Source organism: Poecilia mexicana, unplaced genomic scaffold (assembly GCF_051168715.1).
Source record: "Poecilia mexicana isolate PSO_F unplaced genomic scaffold, ASM5116871v1 scaffold_18, whole genome shotgun sequence".
In the NCBI taxonomy this organism is placed as follows: domain Eukaryota; kingdom Metazoa; phylum Chordata; class Actinopteri; order Cyprinodontiformes; family Poeciliidae; genus Poecilia; species Poecilia mexicana.
The window spans coordinates 11,178,515-11,194,906 of NW_028263387.1; the positions used below are offsets into that span (position 1 = coordinate 11,178,515).

A 16,392-nucleotide genomic window follows, 5' to 3' on the forward strand; every position below is an offset into this window, starting at 1 on the left:
TACAGCTGCACCCTCAATAACACTCATACAGGCTCTGATTATTCTTTTCACACACACGCACACACACACACACGCACACACAGCGCTGGGGAACTGAAACATATTATAAGACATTGAGGGCTTAAAAGACAGAATTAGGAGACAGCCAGCCCAGCTCCTCAGACAAAGGAGACCCCCTCAACCAGCCTCCCTCCTCCAATCCAGACACACAGAGAACTGGAACAAACAAGAGAAAACTGACCAACAGAGTGCATACAGGCTCACAGAGAACAAGAGTCATGCAACCAGAATGCTTAAACAGATAAATGAATTCACAGAGACAGAGGCTTAAACACGAACATACAAAAACAAAAAAAAGCAACAAACCAGTCTCCACTTCACATTGGCATTGTTTTATTTACTTTTTTTTTAACATCACATGGGAAGCGTGGGAACACATTCTGTCATTGCTACAAGAAAGAGAGAGAGGGTGGGGGTAGCAGGGAGAAGGCAACGCATACAAATACTAAACTGAGCAAAGCAGAGAATCCAGTGAGTGCGTACGATTTGCGAAGCAGTGAAGCACCCTCAAGTGCGCTGAGAGAGAGCAGCGGATCGAGTGGAGGGAGCAGTAAGAGGATGGGGCTCATCCTCGTTGGAGGTTTCAGAATTGCAGATAGCACCAGGGGGAAAAAAGTAAAGAAAAGAAAAGAAAAAAACAGGGAAGACATTCACCATCATCACAAAAGGTTTTACTGTAACCACCCGGAGTTGATAATACAATCATCGTGGTTACAGCCATTGCAGGGGTGAGTTTGTTCAGCAGATGTTTCGGCAGCGTGGGACACAGTGCAACTCACAGTGCAACTCAGTACATCAGAAAACACTCATTAAGCAGCATTAAAACAAAGGAAAGGAAACAGTAGCAATAAAAAAAAGGCAACTGCAGTTTTTATGTACAGTTCAGTGGCCATTATAAACATGGCCTGTTTTGGTATGAAACTTCTGGACACTTCTTTTCAAAACAAACAAACAAAAAATAATCAACGTATACTACTTGTAAGAAAGATATTATACAGTACGTGCTGAAATGTGTCAGCAAAGTACAAGTGGACAATGCGTTGAAGGGCGTAGGATAAGGCCTCACTGTGGTCTTTGAAGTACAAAAATAGACAGCAGAAATACTACATTCAACTTTTTTTTTTGTCATAGTACTAAAAATAAACTATACCTATTTTTCTTTTTCAAATACTAATTATGAGTTAGAATTACAGACTCTACAAAACAATTATCGTTCTATTAAAAATACATTCCCTTTGTCAGGATCTATTGAAACACATCCTATGTTGTAGTGTCCATGGTGTCAGTGGTCACAGCCGAGCCACCACTGGTTGGGAGCAGATCTGCGCTGTCACCTTTCTCAGGGGCCAGTCCCTGCTTTTCCTCCTGCTGTGCGGAGATTTTATTTGAAGTACCGCGGTCCTCTGTAGGGTCACTTTCATTGGTTTGAGCCTTGCTAGGGGTAGTCATCAACACTCCAGGGTGCATTTTCATGTGACCCTGTTGATGAGAAGAAACACAACAACTAGTTACCAATAGGCTTGAATGTGTTACTTTAAAGGCATTTCAGCAAATGTTTATTTGTTTAACTATACCTTAAGTCCACTTCGGCTGGCATACGCCTTTCCACAGTGGGAGCAGCTGTAGGGCTTGTCGGGTCGAGCAGGTTGGGCGTGTGGTGTTGATGCCCCTGCAGGAGTCTCTGGGTTATCCGACAGCTTCTTCAGGGCAGCTGAATCCTCCTTCACTGGTGCTTCCTTACCCAGTTCTGGCTCAGACATAGGAAGAGGCTCTCTGGATGTAGTAGCATCTCTTTTCCCTTTACTACTGGAAGTGTTTCTTCCTCGCAACTCCTGTTTAACACCACTACCAGTCTCCTCTGCCTCTAGGGTAGCTCCAGGGCTGGTGGGCGGTGAAAGTGAAGGTACAGGATCCACAGATGGGGGGTCTGCAGTGTGACTGGGACTCAGTGCGCGCTCATTTGGGGAACGTTGTACATCACTGTTGACTAGTCTGGGTGTAGTATTATCAACACCAGGCTTTGAAACACATAGGGAGAGAGGAGTATCATCAGAAACAGATTCTATCTTGTCTACAACTGAATGAGAGCTAGGTAAGGGTGCTTTGAAAGGACTGGCAGAGCCTAGGTCAGTCTGGGTTTTCTCCTCTGTGGGGCTTTCAGCTGAGGCAATTACTGCAAGCTGCAGAGTTTTATCAGCTCCTGCTGAGGGGGGATTACAGCTTAAAGGTGGACTAACACTTGGAGTTGAACGCTCCAATTCCTCATTCTTGACAGAATCTGAATCAGTAGCTTTGGACTGCTTAAAACTGGATCCTGAGCAGAGGGCATCCACTGGAGACTTGGACCCTGTTGTTAAGGCAAGTGGAAGGATTTGCACTTTTGATAGGGAGCTAATAGGCTCACCGTGACTGTCTTTAAAGGTAGCGCCTTCTGTTTCTGCTCCATCATCGGGAGGAATTTCCTCATCAGGTGGTATTTGCCCTCCAAGGTGCAAACGAATGTGGTGTTGTAGAACTAAGGCATTAGTGAACTTGCGAGGACAGAGTGGGCAAGAATTCAGGGCACGGGCATTCGGGGGCCTGGCACGATGAGTGGCCAGGTGTGCCCTGAGGCTGCCCTTTGTGGAGAAAGAACGGCCGCAAAGCTTACAAGGAAATGGGCGCTCTCCCAGATGTGTGGCCTGGTGCAACCGAAGAGCTCTGGGGCAGCTGAGAACACGCATGCACACTCCACACTGATTAGCAATGGGGGCTGTGGGCAGGGCTGAAGTGGTAGTTGTAGGACCTGAACCTGAGACTCCCTGACCAGTCACTGCAGCACTGACACTTGGGCTCAGTCCAAGAGCAGCCAACATCTCTCTGCGATAGGCACTTGAGGTGGTAGTCAGATCACGTACATTTGTATCACCATTAACATCGGCAGAGGTTTGTGAGGAGGTGGAAGGAGAGGAGGCAGAAGGGCAGGAGGAAGCAGTGCCTTGTGGCTGCTTTTCTAGCTTCTGCACCAGCCGCTGCAACTTGGAAGTGTCTGAGGTCTGGGTGGAGGTGGTGGGTGAGGAGGAGGAGGGGGAAGAGGTGGGCGGTTTTGGGAAAGGAGGGAATGGGAATGGTAGCTGATGAGATAAGGAGAGGTGGGAAGTGGATGGGTGACCTGGAGGCCTGAGAAGTGCAAGGTGGTGGGGGGATGCACCTCCCGGAAAAAGTATCTTGGGGAGGTGGGCAAGTTGGGAGTATGGGGAAGTTGTGTGGAGAGTAGAGTGAGGAGGAGTGTTTTCATCAAACCGCTGTTGTTTAGCTCCTTTATACTGACTAGAAGTAGAAGAGGAAGATGGAGATGATGAAGGCAGAGCAGTGCTAGATGTGCTAGAAACAGCTGCTGATGCTCTGTTTAACTGTAGCAGTGAATGGGCTGTGGACAGAAGAGCCATATCCACTGAGGGAGGCAGAGGTAGAGAGGAAGGCGAGGGCCTAGTCGAACCACCAGACAATAATCCTAAAGCCATGCTCTCTGTTATACTGGGAACACTTCCTTTCACTCCATTATATGCTTCGTCATCATCAGCCCGTCGTTTTCTTCTCCTTTGAACTGAACCTGGGGCCGATCCACTCTGTGTTTGCTCTGAAAGTGCAGGGGGTAGCAGAGAAAGGGACAGCTCTGGGTTCTGCTCTCTGTGTCTCAGGAAATGGGCTTTGAGGTTTCCTCTGGTTGTAAAACGGCTCAGGCACACCGGACACTGATAGGGCCTTTCACCTGTATGTGACCTCAGATGAATCTGGAGGGATGAATCACTGCTCAAGACTTTCCCACAGAACCTGCAGACATGTTGAGGGCGTCCTGACGGGGAGGCAGAGATAAGAGATGAGCTTGACTGAATATCTTGTGAGTGGCTGGTCGTGGGAAGGGAAGGAGTTTGGAAACTGATGCCATTGCTGTGACCAAACGAAGAGGTGTTGGATGATTTCTCGTGGAGGTAGCGTGGTGACAGGCCCAGGGACAAGGACAGAGGGTGCAGGGAGGCCACAGATGAATTGATGCTGGAAGAAATAGCTAAGGAGGAGGATGAAAATGAGCTAGAAGTTGAGGAGGATTGGGATCTATCTCCATTGATTAGTGAAGTACCTGATTTGGAGATGGCTGGCTGAGGAAAGAGGGAAGAAGGAAGTCCACTCAAAAGGGATGAAGCTGTGGTTACTGGAGTATTGGTTGAAGGATGTGTAGGTGATGAAGATGCTGTTCCAGTGGACTTCTGGTTGCAGTCTGCACCGCTAGCTTGTGCATTGTTATCTTGGCCAAAGACAGCTCCTCCAAGCCTGAGGACGTGCCGACAGATCTCTTCTGTAATCTGCATCTGGTGGATTTGCCGCTGCTGCAGGACCCGCAGTTCTTCTAAAAGCACCGCCAGGGTCTGAGGCACCTGGATCTGCCCCTGCTCCCCTGATGAGGTGGAAGACTGCTGCTGACCAGGACTGGAGCTGTCTGGTTGAGGTTGCTGAGCGGAGGAGGAAGAAGATGAGGAAGAGGTAGTAGTGGTGGCAGAGCTGCCCATTGGGGGAGAGGTCATGACGGAGAGAGTGTTAACTTGGTGGTTCAGGCTGTGGGTACCAGAGGATTGATCCAGGGGAGGAGGTGAGTGTGTCTGGGAAGACAATGATGGGTGAGGAAAGTCAGGGGAGAGGGAGGAGTGGGTGTTGGGGAGAGAGGTGGTAAAGGGAGCGATGTGACTGGGCCAGTGGGGAGGAGGTGAGCTCTCACTGGGCAAAGAAGGCGCGTGGAGCCCTCCAGGAGACGGGCGAGTGGCCAGGGGCGGCTGGCAGTCTTGTAGTGAGGTGGGAGATGAGGAGGAAGAACCTGATGAGGTTAGGTCTGATCCCAGAGATGTGGATGGTGACTTTAAGCTCAGGTGGTCATCTGAGGATCGGTTAGAAAGAAATAACACTTATTAAAAAACCAGAAAATGGGAATTTGTTCACAAGGAACAACTGTGTAAAACTCTGTTCCCAATATCAACCCACATATCCAGTTACGTTCCAAGACTGTTTATCTCAGTGACTTTAGTTATTGTTTACAAAATTTAGTTTGCAAACTTGTCTGCATACCACAAGATACAGTTACAGCTTCAAAAGAAAACGCTCGCCTGGAAATGACCTCCAACAAGCAAATAAACAAGTGGAAGAAACTCACAGTCCACCAGTCTTTGAAATGTCTTGTCTCAATCTGTGCTCCCTGGAGCAAAACTCTTCAAACATCTTGCGCACACAAAAAAGCTCACAGACCACCTTGTTGCTATGGCAGCACATTTTAAAGGACAATGGACATCACCTAGACAACCCATAACCCCTCTTAACCCAGCCCCCCTCCCTGCGGCAGTTACGTCTTTCATCTCCTCATTCACCCTCCCCCCTTACGTCACAGTGGAGGTCGAGGGTCAGGCCATGCTAAGGGTTCTGGGTACTGTCCACATGCTCTGATTGGTCAACTAATCTGACCTCTGCCGCCCAGGGGTCAAATTCTTTCAGAATCTTGAGCACAGAGTGAGAAAGAGTAAAAAAAAAAAAAAAAGAAGGGGGAGGGTAACAACAAAGGAGAGACAAACTAACTACTCCCTCCTGGAGAGGTATAGTGATGGAATGAAAGACTGTACCTCGCAGAAATTCCCTCCTTGTTATTTAGAAACAAACCTGCACCTGCTGGAAACCTATCACAAACTATAAATCTAAACTTGCACTTCTGATTTCTAAAGTTTTACCTGAAAAGCATTGTGTGCGCGCGAGGTATAAATTAACTTGGCAATAATGCGTGAAACCTTTTCTTATCCATCTCAACCCCCCAGCTGTGCAGAAGTATACAGTCAATAGAGCTGGGAAAGAAAAGGGGACGGAGGAGGCATTGTGAGGGTTGAAAATGGGAAAAGAGGGGTGCATGAGGAAGAAAAGTATAGATGGACTGCAAAGAATGAAGACAATTCAGGAGTGGAAGATTAATCTTTACCTCAAAAAAAAAAAAAAAAAAAAAAAAAAAGCACTGCCTTCCCTTCCCCCTGACCACGCAGGTTATTGTGAGTGCTTCATGCTAATAAAAGAGCTCCAGCAGTCAGCCTTAAGTAGCCTGTTAGTTTCCTAAAGGATGGGCAGCTCGTGAAAATGACCACAGATGTACGTTGGCTAATCCTGCTCTATTCACTTCACAGAGAGGAAATTTGTAGGCATCCACCAAAGTGACTCTGGCTTCTTTTAGTGGGAGTTGGTGCACTAAATAATTAGACAGTCTGCCTAATTTAAACCTAAGACAAACATGTAAACTTTTCTTGGACCATCAACTCAGATGGATTGTTTGTAATATGATCACGCGAACATCGGTGCTCTTCCATTTTTTGTTGCCAACTCTAAAAGTGAATCGCTCACCTAGCTTCATTTTCTCTGAAATAAAACATTTAAACGACCAAAAGAAAGATAAAGGTAGTCTCTCACCTTGCAGCAACTTCGGGCCCCCCGGATCTGAATTGACGAGTTGCTGGGGTCTCTTCTGTTTCCGGCGTGACATGATTCACGGCGAGTCAGACAGAGAGGGGGGCATCAGTCGCTCGAATGGCACCAGACACGTTTCGTTGTTTTTTTTTTTTTCCTCTTTTTGCGCACTTGAACGAGCTCCTGCGCGCATTCAATCTCCCAAATGAGCACAGTTCTCACAAATTCTTAAGTAAAAACTCAAAGGAGGAAAAAGGAGAAATCTCTGCATAGAAGAAAGTTCAAGACAACAACAACAACAAAAAAAAGAGTTGCTGTATGGAAATCCGCCTGGCCGCACCGTGTCATATGGAGCTGCGGTGTGTGTGTGGCTGTTTTCTAAAGTCCCTTCTCTTCCCCCCCACCACCCCACCCCAGCTTCAAAAAGAAAAAAAAAACTTGTCCAATTTGTGCCCCTCCTCTCCTACTGCTGCTCCGCTGCATGCATACATACACACACACACACACACACATACACACACTGAACCACTCCTTGTTCTATGATATTTGCATTTCAATAGCGTGTAACTCACAACCTCCCTGGGTTCTCTCTTCCCTTCCCTCTCAGCTTTATTTATTTATTTATTTATTTTTTGCCCTTTTTTTGCACTCACACCGAACCAATAAACTATAAATAAAAAGTGACCCCTGGACTACTGGACGCCGTAAAAAAATGAATAAATAAAATAAAAATAATTAAGAGGGCATAAGTGCTGACTTTTTAACTGGGGGGCAGGGGGGAGGGCGCTGTGATTATTCTATAATGGTAATTATCTAATATTTGATCAAACTACAATAAACAGTAAAACAAATCTAACAGGTGACTCCTGGCTTCCGCAGTTATTAAAGAAAGTGAGTCTCGTTATAAACAAGGCAGGTTGCCTGATAACCTGATCTCTATGAAATTCTGACTTTGTAGTGTTGTTATTGTGCCACGGTCAATATTTCTAACCTTTTGATTTCCATAGGGCCAATTATCAACAGCAGCGTTGTGCGCAAAGTGGGGCCATTCCACATCCACGTATGTAATTCGTGTGTTATCACCGAGTCCATAATACAACTACCCCACCCCCCTACCCCCTCCAACCACCACTACTACAAAAAAGCCCGCATCTTACACTGGAGCTCTATTTAAAAGGAAGAGAATAGACGGGGAATCATCGACAATGGCGAGCTGGACACAGTTGAGTGAGCATCTCCCCTCTCTCACTATGAACCCCCGGATCCACTGCTGCACAGCACAATGCCCCTCTTTCACCCCCTGCCTTTACTCCTGTACCACGTGGAGAGATGGATAAAAAAGCTACAGAGGGGGGAGAGAGAAGAGGAGGAGGAGGAGGAGGTGGAGGCACCATGTTTTAAGTAACATTTAAAACACACAGAGCAATTATTACAGTGTAACCTGGCCTTTACTTCAAAACACAACTGCAGATTTAGTTATGTAATTCAGTTCCAAAAGGGAAGTCCCTCTAAATTATCACCAGGTATTTACAGCATTTAAGAGAAACAACAGGTATTTCTCTCATTGACTATTAAACCAGACTAAACCTTTCATGTTTAGGTCTATTAGAATTGCCAGAATTATTTTTTTTCCCTGAATGCCATCAAAAGAGAGAGAAAGAGATTGTTATTACTCTTCAAAGTCAAGATTACAATACCCTGTACAATTTGGGAAACTGCAGACAATTATGCCAGCTTATCACAATTAGTTGAGTTAATTGGAGACAGGTCTGTGGATCTAACGCATTAAAACAAGTTGCTTCCTAAACCACGTTGAAATCATGGAACATCAAATTAAATCAGGCTACTTATCAGGAAGGGGATTGTGAACCTCAATGAGTTTGTGACACCTTCTAGCATTTTGAACAATTATGTGAATAAACATCATGGGAATGTCGAGCCATTATACCGTTCATGAAGAAGATGGATTCTGTGCCCCAGACATGAACAGATTTTGGTGCAAAACGTGAAAATCAATCCCAGAACAAAAGCAAAAGACCTTGTGACGAATTTGGATGAAGCTGGTAAGAAATTGTCATTATCCACTCAGAGACGAAGAAGCCAAAGCAATATAGAAAAGTCCAACTAACTAACTAACTTTCTTATATATTTATATTTTAAACGTCTTCACTGAGAGCAAAGTTATAACAATTTGAAATGTCCTATTTGTGTACACAAACCTGTCGAATAAGGTTGATATATAGTCGTCAGAAGAATGTCATTTTCTTCGTCCACCAAGAATATTTACATAAATTCTGTACAGCTTAAAATGACCCTGCTGTAGGTCAGTAACTTATACAAAGGGCTCCCAAACGTTTCCATGCATGACCAAACAACAAACAGCATTAACGTCTGGGTGGAAACCCCCTACAGGCAAAATCACAGGCAATGCTACAAAATAAGTAAAAAACATCAAATTTTAGAATGTTTTTTTTTCTCATTTTCAATCACTGTTGAATAATTATTACCTTCATTTAGCATAAACTCTGCCTCATACCTTCTGATTTTAGTTGGCCATAAGTTCTTCAGTCTTTCTTGTCAGAAACATGTCCATTTCACACTTGCTACATTAGCTTGAGGAGCAAAGTAGCTTAATAAATTTGACTGGCAGACAATCAGAAAGATGAGCATGGTAAATAACATTTCAATAAATTACTTTAACTTAGATTTGATTAATTATTAAAAAACAGATTTTATTTTATGATTAAAAAATATAATGAATTATTATTATTATTATTATTTTATTTTTGCTTTCATTTTTCATTCAGCTTTTTCTGGCCCCCCTTACTCCCTCTGGTGGCCCTCCATGGGCCGCGGCACCTACTTTGAAAGCCACTGATTCACACTATTAATTCTTGTAATTAATAATAGGTTACATAGTCCGACTTGCTTATGGTAGATAAGATCAACGTTAGTCGTTTGAAGGTTGTAATACTGAGGTATATTAGTTATATTTATATAACTATATATTTATATAACTAATATAATCTTTAGTATTATTAACAGTCAGATTCAATCTTTAGTGTAGCGCCACTTGATGCTAACAGCTAGAGGAAGAATTAACTGGTAAGAGTTAGCCGTTGGATGATAAAACATAAGTTTTATGCCTGTTTTATGTTTTTATTTTAGTATTTTAATGTAAAGCGCTGTAAGAGGTTGTTTTGAAAATATGAATAATAAATAAATAGTAGGAAACGCCTTTAATAAACACAGAAGTGACACGACAAAAACCAACCCTAATTAGCTGTAGTTAGTGGGCAAGCTAAACCACAATTAGCTCTCTAGCTAATTTTAGCATTTAATTGCTGGAAACATAGCTTAATTTTAAATGTATAAATATCGTTATTTACTTTATAAAAATATAATGTAAATTTATATTGTAGGTTTCCTGCCTTAAAAAATTAAAAGTTGGTAAAAAGAAGCAGAAAATGTAATAACTTACAAAGTTAGCATTAGCAGCCAAAGTAGTAGTTGAAACGTAGTCTAAGCACTCAAGGGTCATTATTATTTGATGTGAAATACTGTGGAAAAAGTACTTCATAAGAAAAGTTTTAATACTTTATAAATTACGTACTAACTGAAAGTAAATTATTTTCACTTTAAATTTCTTTTTTAAATTTGAAAGCAGCAGACATTTTGGCCAATTTGGAAGAATTGGCAGGGTTGTTATATATTTTTTTAACAGGGCAAAATTGAGACAACTCGTTTTTCAAAAGACTCTACATATTGATACTGATGACATACCAAAAAAATATTAAAATCTACATTTGATTTCTTCAATAAATTCTGAACTTGTTGATATTGAGCTGTCAACTTTCATGTACTGCCCAGAATGTTTTGGCTTACCCACTATAGATGTATTTTCCCAGTATTAATATTTTGGACTCTAAGAAAGTTTGCTCTTTTTTTTCCCCAGAATGATGGCCATGTCTCTCGGTGACGACACACTGCTGTGCAATTACCCAAAGTGTCGGGCAAAGCTGAGCGGCTTCGCCTGGGTCACATCCTGCTCCCACGTGTTCTGTGATCAGCACGGGTCCGGTGAGTTCAGCCGCTCTCCTGCCATCTGCCCGGCGTGCTCCACTGCCCTGTCCGGGAAGCTGGACATTGTGAGGACAGAGCTGTCGCCCTGTGAGGAGTATAAAGCCATGGTGCTGGCAGGTCTGAGACCAGACATAGTCCTGGACATCAGTTCTCGTGCTCTTGCCTTCTGGAGCTACCAGGTCAAGTATCTCATTATTTGCACGTAAAACCTGCTCCGTTTTCTCCCTTAAAGCAAAGCCTAACTAGTCAAATTTTGTGTGTGCAGGTCCATCAGGAGCGTATGTACCAAGAATACAGTCTCTCCCGTGCTGACACACAGCTGAAGCAGATGGAGAAAGTTCTGAACCAGCAGAACCAGAGCAGAGAAATAGAACTCACCGCCATGAGGGGGGAGATCGCCTCGCTGAAGAAAGTAAGCTGCAAATCTAGCTGCAACTTACTTTAAGAAACAACATATTCATCACATCCTCCAATTTCTAATTGAAAAAAATAAAATAAAATACAGTACTTGTGTGATGCAGTTTGCACAAAATGCTCAGAGATCGATAGAGATCATTGTTATATATCCAACTCAGCTTTGAACTTTTGTAAATGATACAACTCTTTAATGTTTTTTTTTTTCTCAGGTGATGGAGGAGTACAAGAGGAAGTACAGCGAGGTGTCAGAGAGGCTGATGGAGAGGAACAGGCAATACCAGAAGCTACAGGGCTTGTACGACTCCCTGAGGCTGCGTAACATGGTGGTGGGAGCCGGGGAGCGAGAGACGCCGCTGCTCTATGGAAATCGAGACTTGAGCATTGGTATTGCAAACACACCATCCTGTTTTTCAAGTTTTTAAACCAGGTTCCCTAAATGATAGTTTGTAAGTACCTGTGGGGAAAAAAAACAACAAAAAAACAAAGATATTAGTCACTATATCACCAGGTAAAACTGGAATCAGCATTTCCAGACGATGTGGTTTGCGTGTGTGAGTGTGTAGAGTTTTACCTGAACGTAGTTTCAGATCCTTCCTGGCGTCATGCAGTGATGCCCATCAAAGTGCGCTGCTTCCAGACCATTAGGCCAGAGCCAATGAATTAAATGTTTTTAGCCCCTTTAAAGAATAATCTATGAAAATAACACCTTACCATTATGTGCTACAGGTGTTAATTCACCCAAATCTTGAGTAATTCTGATGATTGTGCATAGTGTTAAAGTTATCTTTATTTTTTTCTCCAGAACAGAACAGAAGTAGCATGTTTTTGACAGCTTTTGCTCTATAATACCCAAGCGGTTTATTTATGCCATTAGATGCAGGGTCAGAGGTGAAACACCTTTAAGCAAAAGAAGCTATAACAAAATAACCTCATAATGCAAGGCAGTGTTGAGAAGGCACATTTATAAACTCTGTTGTTTAATACAAGTTGTCTTCGTTCATCGGAGCAACTATAAAAGCCATCCGTCTGTTTCCTGGGTTTCACTTAGCGATGGCCCGGCAGGCGACCCCTCAGAGAAGCCCTCAGTTCCTCTCTGCTGCCCCCCTCGGCGATTCTCGTTTCTTCTCCTGCCTGGAGGCCGACGGAGCCAAGACCTTCTTCCAGTTCAGCTCTCCGGCCAGAGACAAGAACCAGTCCTTCATCAATAAGCACTGAAAGCAAATCTTTACTTTTATGCTTGCTGTCAAATTTACAGATGTTTTTTTTCTGGTGTGTTCTGATGACTTATGAATGCTATAAGTGTATTTCTTGCATTAATTGACTATATCATATGCTTATGTAATAGATTTTTTGTTATTGGTGACTTTTATTTTCCATCTGTGTAGATCATCTAGTTCACATTGACTAAGATAATTCAGTAGTTATTATTGATATTTTTTATGTTTATTTAACTGATAGTCTTATTATTGAAGGTATAAATTGTAAACACGTTTACCAGTGCACCGTAATAAACAACCAAAGCTGGTGGTTATGTGAAATCCAGGCTGGGACTGAAAGTTTGAGAATATTAAATAAAATGTTCTGGAAATAGTTTTACAAAACGAAACATGAATTGCACTTAGTTTTATAACTTATTTACCTATTGAAAATCTGCAAACGGCTGTGCCACATGTAGAGCTGTCTTTAAAATGTCCGGCTTTGCGCCGATTCAACCATAAGGATTATTTTTTAAGATACCACACAGACAAAAACTTCACAGAAAAAAAATGTATTCTTTACGTCAAGTAAACAGAATTCAGGACTCCACATTACAAGCTTATTCATTTATAAAATAACCCTGTTTTGGAAAAAAACTAAGTAGGATCATAAATATAAACAACCAAAAAAGTGAGGGGTATTTACAGAAAAAAAGGTGAAAAATCAGGCACGGAATTGGAAAATTTGAAAAACCTAACCGATCGACTCACTCCAGCCAAAGGTTTCAGTGGTAGCTGACAGAGACCGGGATCTGACTTTGGGCGTTCTGTAACTTCCCGTTGACGATGAGGAGCAGCGGAGAATCCACGCGTATGCTTTTAAAGTCGTACGACTGTCGCAAAGAAGACACGAGGAGGTTAGACCCACAGACCCTAAATTGAAATCTGACAAAAAGACGCAGGAAATGCTGACCTTGTCTTTATGTGTGATGCTGTGACGCTTGACGTTGGGTTCGGGGACGACAACGGAGTCGCCGATCAGGACGCCCCAGTTGTCCGCCGTGTTGTAAACCATCACCACCAAACACGTCTCCTCGCTGTCGACCATCCCAAACGTACTGCAGGGAAAGAACAAGGTGGTAACAAAAACCAGAGTCTCACAAAGTGTAACAGCAGTGGATCTCATTTCTAAGTACATCTTGATTAGACAGCACTCAGGAAAGTATTGACTGAGAGATCAAACTATAAAGCCTAAAGTTGGAGAGTAGTTGCACTTACAAGGCCATGCGACCCTGAGAGGCCAGGCTGAACACCACCTTCCCCAGGGCGGCCACACCGCCATTGTGGCCATGCGTGAGAGAGGAGAGGGGCCGCGGCTCGAGACTGCCCACTCGGCCGGACGGAGCGCGGAACTGCGGGGACGAGCACGGCCCCAGAGCGGACGTATTGAGGTTTGACAACATCGTCTTCAGCCGACGGGTTTTCACCTTGCCCTGCACACACACACACACACAAAAAGTCTTGGGCAAAGAAGGGATAAAAAAGAACAACCATAGCTGCAATTTGCTGCCACCTTGTGGTCAAAACAGGGATTGTACACTTTTTCCACAGTAAAATTCAAGCACTTTTCAAGCATTCTCAATGTAAATTTTCATATAAAAATACAACCAAACTAAAGAAGACAGGTTCAACTCAGTATAGTATTACATCATTTATTAATGTTAATGTTTTATGATTGCATTCTACATAGCAAACTTTCTTATATTTTAGAAAAATAACTTGAAAACAACACTATGGAGCAACTTAAAGCTCTTTGTTGTAGAACTACTGAACTGTCCTAAAGAAATGACAACAACAACAACAAAACATAGGGTAGTGGTGGGAAAGAGAAGCATGTTCGCCACACCTTGTTCTGGATGAGTTCTGTCACTTTCTCCAGATACTCCAGCAGCTGCTTCTCCTTCTCCAGCGGCTCCTCCCAGTTTGGGTCCAGCGCCGCCGCTCGGCTGTAGCCTTCAAGCGCGCAGCCGAACATCTCCTCATAGTAGAAGAGGTTGGCTCTGTTGAAGTGCAGATCTGGCATACTGCTGGCAATCTTGTCCGCCGCCTCCATCGGAAGGAAACCATATTAGCGAATTTTTCAGTTTTAACAGCGGGAATAACGAGGGTATCCTTGTGTAAACTCACAGATTTTGCATAGGCGCTCAGAGCTTGTTGGGAGAATTGTGGGTTCTGACCGCAGTTGAAAAACAGAGACAAGTAGGCGTTTCCAAGAATGCCTGAAAAACATGAAACAATGAATTAAAAGTAAAGTGTTTAAAGAAGCACCTAGAGATTACTCGCTATTATTCTACTCACACCATGAAGTCCCATCACCGGGATCCAGCTGCACCGCTTCCCGGGCCAGGTCCACACTCTCCAGCACATGCTTCCCATGTTGATCTTTGTTGGGTGTTGGCAGCTGCCTCAGCACCATGGAGAGGTTGCGTAGTGATACCTTATTCTTCTCCTACAATAAGTAAAAGGATAAAGAAGTGATTAGGTGATTAGATTACAGAGAAAACAATCACTGCTCCTTGTCTAAGTGACGTACATGCTGCAGGGCACCAGTGAAGCAGTTCTTGGATGCAACCAGGTCTCCCTTTTTCCAGTACTGGTCCCCCAGTATGTTCCAGGCCTCGACCAGGCAGGGATCCAGCTTCACCGCTCGGGACAAGCACTCCTCGGCTGCAGCGCTGAAGTCCGGGGTCACGTTCAGACACCTGCCTTTTTGCAGCAGAAACTCTGCGTTGTGTTTTAAGATGTCTGACAGAAACAAACAAACAAACAAAAAAATTAATTTGCGAATAATATTTTACAGTATTAATGTTATGAACATTTTGATTATGAAAATCTAGAGCCACCTTCTTTCTCCTCCAGCCTCATCAGTGTTTCCTCCATCTTCTGTTTGACGTCACCGTCTCTCCGACCGGCCTCCTCCACGCCGTGCGTCTCAAAGTAGCAGTCTCTGAAGTTATGCAGCTCGTCCACCAGCTCCTGTGTTGGTAGAGGACAAGTGGTGAGAGCAATTCAGACCACTGATATAAAAAACATACAATGACAGAAAAACCAAAACAAGACAAAACCTTTGAGGACACAATCAATGTGACTAAAGATAGTCATTTAATCCCGGAAATGTTCTGCAGGTGATAGAAGGCTGGCTTTGTAACTGTCTTTATATGTCTGAGGAAGTCTGAGAGAAACACCCTATCCTGATTTCAGGCCTGATCATTAGTTCCTAGCTGTAATAACTGAAGCTGTGTGCTAACTCTAGATAATAGATAGCAACATCTGATTTGTTTCTGTTCACCTGAAGAAAACTATGGCACAACCATGAACGAATTGTTCTATGGATCTGCTCAACATTTTAACAGATTCATAGTTACCTGGTGACATTGTTTCAAAAATCTCTTTCTTTGCATTTTTTAAGCGAACACCAGCGACATAAAAAGTAGAAAAAACGGCATGAAATAGAGCTCTAAATTGAGTGTGACTTACTTGATGATAAAGCTGTCTCTTATGATGCCTACAATTATACTAGCCTTTAGAGTTCACTTTACCTTTCCGCAATTCAAGACTTTATGAATGTTATTTAAGCGTGTATTTGAAGAAAGCAACAGTGAGACAGTATAACAACAGCTGACTGAAAATAAACTATGACTCCATATCATACCAATGACCTGCAGTGGTCAGAGGCTATGTTTGCTTATATCAAACTGGGTGATGGTGATCCAGGATAACCTACCTTGATGATCTGCAGCTCAGTTTTGGCTTCTCCAGCTCCACTACTCTCCTCTTTCTCCGCCATCTTTGCTACGGTTTCGCTTGAAAAACAGCTTCGGAGGAACCCAACGAGTAACGGAAAAAAAAAAAATTCTCAGATGTTTTTTGAACTAGTTCTACATTTAAACATAAAACCTGGCTGTATGGACAGCTGCTAATGTTTCTTTATTATTATTATTTTAATACTGCAGAGCAATTTTTCCACAAAGGAAAAGGGCTTTTACTTTTAGGGACACCGGAAGTTGTCTTTGATAAGTTTCTTCTTCTTGCTTGTCTGCAGATGGTTGGCAGACAGCATTTGGTGCATTACCGCCACCAACCTAGAAGGAGTGTAAATCAGGACATCCAA

General features: G+C 43.2%; 3 protein-coding genes across 3 annotated transcripts; 1 reads left to right on the top strand and 2 right to left on the bottom strand.

Moving 5' to 3' along the window:
- Positions 1–371: 371 nt before the first annotated feature.
- On the bottom strand, positions 372–7,619 carry si:ch211-212k18.5 (uncharacterized). Its single transcript, XM_014997474.2, has 3 exons — positions 6,529–7,619; positions 1,635–4,969; positions 372–1,539 (listed from the first exon to the last, which is right to left on the bottom strand). Exons 1-3 carry the CDS (start codon positions 6,599–6,601, stop codon positions 1,321–1,323), a joined length of 3,627 nt encoding a protein of 1,208 aa, XP_014852960.1. The 5' UTR covers positions 6,602–7,619; the 3' UTR covers positions 372–1,320.
- Positions 7,620–10,327: 2,708 nt separating this feature from the next.
- ccnb1ip1 (cyclin B1 interacting protein 1) lies at positions 10,328–12,240 on the top strand. The gene is made up of 4 exons (XM_014997481.2): positions 10,328–10,787; positions 10,874–11,020; positions 11,235–11,409; positions 12,074–12,240. Exons 1-4 carry the CDS (start codon positions 10,482–10,484, stop codon positions 12,238–12,240), a joined length of 795 nt encoding a protein of 264 aa, XP_014852967.2. The 5' UTR covers positions 10,328–10,481.
- Positions 12,241–12,777: 537 nt separating this feature from the next.
- ttc5 (tetratricopeptide repeat domain 5) lies at positions 12,778–16,301 on the bottom strand. Its single transcript, XM_014997480.2, has 9 exons — positions 16,006–16,301; positions 15,125–15,257; positions 14,815–15,026; positions 14,580–14,730; positions 14,409–14,500; positions 14,128–14,328; positions 13,500–13,714; positions 13,195–13,339; positions 12,778–13,114 (listed from the first exon to the last, which is right to left on the bottom strand). The coding sequence occupies exons 1-9, from the start codon at positions 16,066–16,068 to the stop codon at positions 13,007–13,009; spliced, it is 1,320 nt and encodes a 439-aa protein (XP_014852966.1). The 5' UTR covers positions 16,069–16,301; the 3' UTR covers positions 12,778–13,006.
- Between the last annotated feature and the right edge of the window lie 91 nt (positions 16,302–16,392).

Excerpts from the sequence above, each read along its gene's own strand:
- si:ch211-212k18.5 (XM_014997474.2), bottom strand. The coding sequence starts at position 6,601 with ATGTCACGCCGGAAACAGAAGAGACCCCAGCAACTCGTCAATTCAGAT. Across the intron at positions 4,970-6,528 it reads GGGCCCGAAGTTGCTGCAAG|ATGACCACCTGAGCTTAAAG; the intron begins GTGAGAGACTAC and ends ACCGATCCTCAG. Across the intron at positions 1,540-1,634 it reads CCAGCCGAAGTGGACTTAAG|GGTCACATGAAAATGCACCC; the intron begins GTATAGTTAAAC and ends TCTCATCAACAG.
- ccnb1ip1 (XM_014997481.2), top strand. The coding sequence starts at position 10,482 with ATGATGGCCATGTCTCTCGGTGACGACACACTGCTGTGCAATTACCCA. Across the intron at positions 10,788-10,873 it reads TTGCCTTCTGGAGCTACCAG|GTCCATCAGGAGCGTATGTA; the intron begins GTCAAGTATCTC and ends TTGTGTGTGCAG. Across the intron at positions 11,410-12,073 it reads AAATCGAGACTTGAGCATTG|CGATGGCCCGGCAGGCGACC; the intron begins GTATTGCAAACA and ends GGTTTCACTTAG.
- ttc5 (XM_014997480.2), bottom strand. The coding sequence starts at position 16,068 with ATGGCGGAGAAAGAGGAGAGTAGTGGAGCTGGAGAAGCCAAAACTGAG. Across the intron at positions 13,340-13,499 it reads TCTCAGGGTCGCATGGCCTT|TACGTTTGGGATGGTCGACA; the intron begins GTAAGTGCAACT and ends CTTTCCCTGCAG. Across the intron at positions 13,115-13,194 it reads GCATCACACATAAAGACAAG|TCGTACGACTTTAAAAGCAT; the intron begins GTCAGCATTTCC and ends TCTTTGCGACAG.